Source organism: Nelumbo nucifera, chromosome 1 (assembly GCF_055504915.1).
Source record: "Nelumbo nucifera cultivar China Antique chromosome 1, China Antique-T2T, whole genome shotgun sequence".
Classification (NCBI taxonomy): Eukaryota; Viridiplantae; Streptophyta; class Magnoliopsida; order Proteales; family Nelumbonaceae; genus Nelumbo; species Nelumbo nucifera.
Genome location: NC_142649.1, coordinates 68,781,442 through 68,787,034, shown reverse-complemented (window position 1 = coordinate 68,787,034; position 5,593 = coordinate 68,781,442). Strand labels below are relative to the sequence as shown.

The window sequence follows — 5,593 nt, the reverse complement described above, 5'->3', positions numbered from 1 at the left end:
GAAATATCTCTCCACATGTATGTGAGATATTTCAAATGTATGATTGGATGCCATGCTCTTAGATTTTTTTAGAGATCAGGCTCTTTCTAAACATCAAAATGTTAGCTTTTGTAGTAATGTCCACTTTGGATATGTTACAAAAGACTTGAAATGGTCTACAAAATCAATCCAGATGAACATATTTTCATCAATTAGGGTGTGTTTCCATTTCTCTGTTATTCCAAACACGGCCTTAATGAGGATTGAGCGGCGAGCGCTATTTGCACGGCCGTGCCATTCCTGCGAGTCCAAACGTAGAGGAATCAAAGAGAACTATGCAAGCACTAAAAGGCAGAGAGAAGAAATAGTATTTCATAGAAAAATCTTCACTTTTTGCTTCCCGAGGTTTACGTTTTTATCGTTGTTTCCTTGTTTATTTTTTTCTATTTTCGTTCGAATATATATCTATAGATAGTAGTGGAAAAAAAACATTTCCTGGTCGAAATCCTGTATATATTTACGGCAATAGATATTGATCCGTTCTGGTATTGTCTCTCAAAGGTATTGTATCCTAGATTTCTCCTCAGTCTCTTCGTTTTTAGCTTGCTTTTGTTATTTGAATTTTTAAAGATACTCGGATCTTGTTTTCGTGTTCTTCCTCTCTGGTTTTTCTCTCCTTTTCCTTTTTTTCCTTATTTCACCGATTTTGGTTTCCACCGGTGGATTTGCGGAGTGTTTTTTTTTTTTTTTTCTAATTTTCCGTCTGCAATTTTTTAATATTATGTTCTCTGCCTTTAAGGCTTTAATTGCTCTGTTTTTCTTTCTTTATTTTTTGATTTACGCCATTTTGGTTCATGATTCGTTGTTGACTTGTTCAACAGATGCTTCTCTCTAATATCTATTGTCACAAAAATAATTATCATATTACAGTCGTTTTACTCATTTACTCTGTTCACGTTAATACATGACTACAGTTTATAACGTCAATGCCTTAAGAGATCAAAATTTTTACCTCACTAATTGAAAATTTTGAAGCTTTGCTACATTGGATTGATTCAGCGCGTTAGAATTCGTAGTTCTGTATTCAAGCATAAGTAAATTTAGTCCAGTCGCATTGCCTGTATTCAAGTAGATTTTTATGTTACTTTATAGGGATTTTGGAAGAACACTGCGGAACACGGTATATCCAAATTTTTATTGCGATGGCCTCTATATCTTCTAATTCTACTTATAACTTGAACGGCGGTCTCTGGGTTCGAAGAGCAGCAGCTGTTCCTGGAAACCAATGCCAACACCTAGTACCTAAACAATCACTTCTTTCTCAAACATTTTCTGTTTCCACTCACGCAAAACGGTTCTTTCCCATCGAGGAAAGTACCAGAAGAATCCCACGGATGAATACTGACCGATGTTGTGCCTTCGGTGTTGAAAAAACATCTTCATTTTCTGTGGGAGAGAAGTTTCAACTTGATGATGTGATAGAGGCTCAACAGTTTGATAGGGATACTTTGAATGCCATATTTGAAGTGGCACGAGAGATGGAGAAGATTGAGAAGAACTCCCCTGGAAGTCAAATTTTGAGAGGTTATCTAATGGCTACTTTGTTTTATGAGCCATCCACACGAACTAGGCTTTCCTTCGAATCTGCCATGAAAAGGCTGGGCGGAGAAGTTTTGACAACAGAAAATGCACGTGAATTTTCGTCTGCAGCAAAAGGAGAAACCCTTGAAGGTAGTGAAAAACTTGAAATGGTTTTCTTATTTGTCTGTCTATGTTCTGCTTTGTTTTAGTTTTTAGTAGAGAACTTGAAATGGTTTTACTGGACTCAGTTTCTTATTTGGGAGTTTGATGTACAGATACTATAAGAACTGTTGAAGGGTACTCAGATATTATTGTAATGAGACACTTTGAAAGTGGTGCTGCTAGAAGAGCGGCAGCTACAGCTAGCATTCCTATTATTAATGCTGGGGATGGTCCAGGGCAGCATCCAACACAGGTATGGCTAACGTGTTCAGTCTTAAACTTCCTTTATCTAGTGATAAACAAATTTTTGCTATGCCAGAACCTTACCCAAATGTCCATCTGGTTGTGCATATCCCCATCAAAAGCCTCTGGTATATATTGGAAAATCTATCTTTCTTCTAGCAATCTCACCCTCTCATCTTTGGTTTTTCATGACCACCAGTTTCTGTGTATACTAGTAACTAGGGCTGCAAATGGATTGGATATTCCTAGATTTAAATTTAATTCTTTAACATGTCAGTACAAATCAACTTTATCCATTCAAATTTAGATATTCAGATTGAATTTAGTTTGAAATCAGAAGTTGAATGCCATTAATAAATAAACTAATAATCAGTAAATTACAAAATGAACAAACATTGATTTTGATATTGTATATCACAAATAACATGAAACAAAAATAACTTTCTACGAGACTTGAACCTAGGGCTCTTTAGTAAACAACTAAAAATATAACATTCAAACTAACTGTACTAATAGATAAATTTAATGTAAATATGATCATAAATACATACATACATACAGATTGGATAGGGATTGATCCATATTTGATCCAATTATAAATGGATCAAATTTGGTTCAACCTTAACCGGATTGAATTTGGATTCAAATTTGGACAAATGGTACCATTTACAGCCCTACTATTAACTTTTGCGATGAAAGGGATTTTGAGATTCTTTCTTTTGGTCTCATGTAAACATTTTTAAGACCAGAGACTATCACTTGTATCTGCATTCTTAAACATAGTATTGCTTCTACGTCACATTAACTATTCATGTTTTTTTGGCATCATCATGCCATCATGGACAAGTTTTGAAAGGCAGCTATTCTTGTAGTTTGGTTGTTACCTGGATACGGAACGGACATGGCTTGATATAGTATCAGGGGCAGCCCAGTGCATGAGGCTCCCACCAATGTGGGGTCTGGGGAGGGACAGATGTATGCAGCCTTACACCTGCACATACAGAGAGGCTGTTTCCAAGATTTGAACCCTGGTCACCCTGGTCACAATGGAGCAACCTAACCATTGTGCCAAGGCCCACCCTCACATGGCTGGATATAGTATCTGGTACATATTTTACAATAAAAACTGAAGTGTCTGACACAGTGCAGTACTCTTGTACAGGCATCTAGATATCATAGGTTTTGGTCCAAACCCAGCTGGAGTCATTACAAACTAAATGTTGATGGTTCCTCTGGAGGAAACTCATGTGCTGGGGGTGGCGTTTGAATCTTAAGAATTTTGGGGAGCCTTATTAGGGGGTTTGTCTATGACTACGGCTTGGATGGTAACATCCTAGCTGAAGCAAGAGCCTTATTTAACAATATTTGCCTTTTGTTAGATCTTAATATTAATAGAAGGCTTTATATCAAGAGTGACTCCTTGATTATGGTTGAGGCTATCTTCAGTCAGTTATCTTCTCCCTGGGTCATTTGGGACTGGATTAGGGAAATTAGTAAATTTAGGATCTGACAGCTAATGATGACAGGTTTTTTCTTCCACAAGTTCTCTACCACAAGTCCTTAGGGGCATTCTAGTTCTTGACAGATCTGGAATACCTGGCATCCATTGGCACTAATGGAGCTTTGTCTTTTCTCTTTGGGTTAAGGCCTCACATCTTCCCTACCCACCCCATGTATGATGTATCATTTATGTGGTTTATCTAAAATTATGATATAAGGTGGTTCGATATGATAACATAACTTTGGAGAATAGCAAAAACTAGGCAACCTAATTCATGAAAGTAAAGCTTTTTTTTTTCTGTATCAGGGAATATAGTCAAAAGAGTGCTAACATATTGCATGTTGTCATTTACTCTTCCATCCTCCTTTCTTTTATTTTTCTTTTAATGAGTTTTCTTAGCTTGGATTTTCTTTTTCATGGTAAATATGTCTTCTTGGTTACTCAATTGAAGCTGGGGAAATTCACTGAAATTTGTTTATTTATTTTTATTGAGAATTTGAAATTCTGCAAGATAATTGGTTTTTTTTGCTTCCTTTTCATGTTCACTGTGCAGGCTCTTTTGGATGTATACACAATTCAAAGAGAGATAGGAAAACTAGATGGCATCAAAGTTGGTCTTGTTGGGGATCTTGCTAATGGAAGGACAGTTCGATCACTGGCATATCTGCTATCCAAGTACCAAGATGTTAAGATCTACTTTGTTGCACCAGATGTAGTTAAGATGAAGGTAAAAAAGGGGAAAAAAGCAATAAACAATGAAAGAAGAAAGATCTCCCCCCCCCCCTTCTGTGTGTTTGTAAATTCCGACCCAAATTATTGACACCGTAACTTCCTAATACCTTTCATTAGCTTTTCAGTTAAACAATAAGAAGGAAGTTGAGATAAACTTGGTAATAATCAGGAAGAATATGGTTTTCTCGTTTCTTGCAGGATGATATAAAAGACTATCTCACGTCTAAGGGGGTTGAATGGGAAGAAAGCACAGATCTGATGGAAGTGGCATCTAAATGCGATGTGGTCTATCAAACCCGTATTCAGAAAGAAAGGTTTGGTGAGAGGATCGACTTGTATGAAGAAGCTCGAGGGAAGTACATTGTGGACCTGGATGTATTGGGTATGATGCAAAGGCATGCCATTGTCATGCATCCCCTCCCAAGGCTTGATGAGGTAAATTCTAATGAATTGGTAATCTCTATGACCATCATTCTTTGTTGCTGTATTTGGTCAATTTTACCTACTTATTTTCATGATGTACTGTAGATCACAGTGGATGTTGACATGGATCCTAGAGCTGCTTATTTTAGACAAGCTAAGAATGGTCTCTACATCAGGATGGCTCTTTTGAAGCTTCTGCTTCTTGGTTGGTGAAGGATACCTGATCCTTTGTTCTGATTTTTTTTTTTAACTAATGCTTGGTTTCTTCATGCTACTCATGCCAAAAATGAGAATTATTTTCTATTGACAGAACAAATAGATGGTAAAAACAGCAAGAATAATTTAAGTTTAGAACATGTTTATTGAGGTGAAAGCAAAAGGCTTGGTATCACTTCTTACTTGAGGGAAATGAGATCCATGGTTGGTTATTTTTACTTTTTTCACTGAATCTTAAATTGCATAAGACTACAGGTTTTCTTCTTTCCCTTTTAAAAAGAATTTAGCTTTTCATTTACAAAGATGCTGAAACAGGAAAAGGTGATAAGGATATCCTCACCATGTGATCCAGACTTCTTAGGAGAACAATCTTGCCAAAACTGAAAGTTTTCAGAACTCGGCTTACATTGATCATGATTTCTACATGTTGGGCTACGGTGATCCAAGGTGGGTTTGCTCTAACCATAACCCCTTTTGGCTGTCGTACTGAACGCGATTATGTTTCTGGCATGCTTGAAACATTTTTGACACTTGGTTATAGTTATACTGACTGTGATGCAATGGGATTCTCTGCAAGCAAAAAGCATGGGAAACCCACCCAACATGGAGAACGTCTCCCCATGAATATGACAGGAATGCACGGGAGATATTCCCTAAGTGCGGCTGGATGCTATATGAGCAGAACTTGCTTGCAGGAGATCCAGGCTGAATTGTGATCTGATAAGTGCTAATATGGTTACCAAGGGGAGGTTGAGA

The 5,593-nt window shown here is 37.1% G+C and overlaps 1 protein-coding gene across 2 annotated transcripts; it reads left to right on the top strand.

Annotated features, from left to right (window-relative positions):
* Positions 1–235: 235 nt before the first annotated feature.
* Positions 236–5,064, top strand: LOC104594081 (aspartate carbamoyltransferase 1, chloroplastic-like). 2 transcript variants are annotated; one of them, XM_088902352.1, is made up of 6 exons: positions 236–384; positions 1,132–1,710; positions 1,836–1,975; positions 4,020–4,193; positions 4,397–4,633; positions 4,727–5,064. In XM_088902352.1, the coding sequence occupies exons 2-6, from the start codon at positions 1,182–1,184 to the stop codon at positions 4,832–4,834; spliced, it is 1,188 nt and encodes a 395-aa protein (XP_088758478.1). In that variant the 5' UTR covers positions 236–384; positions 1,132–1,181; the 3' UTR covers positions 4,835–5,064. The 2 variants fall into 2 exon arrangements, with proteins under 2 accessions (XP_088758478.1, XP_010252517.1); XM_010254215.3 differs by having other exon boundaries at positions 373–540.
* The last annotated feature ends 529 nt before the right edge of the window (positions 5,065–5,593 follow it).

Bases quoted from the DNA above. Each gene is read 5' to 3' on its own strand.
- LOC104594081 (XM_088902352.1), top strand. From the start codon at position 1,182: ATGGCCTCTATATCTTCTAATTCTACTTATAACTTGAACGGCGGTCTC. The intron at 1,976-4,019 runs GTATGGCTAACG...TTCACTGTGCAG, and splicing joins CAGGGCAGCATCCAACACAG to GCTCTTTTGGATGTATACAC. The intron at 4,634-4,726 runs GTAAATTCTAAT...GATGTACTGTAG, and splicing joins CCCTCCCAAGGCTTGATGAG to ATCACAGTGGATGTTGACAT.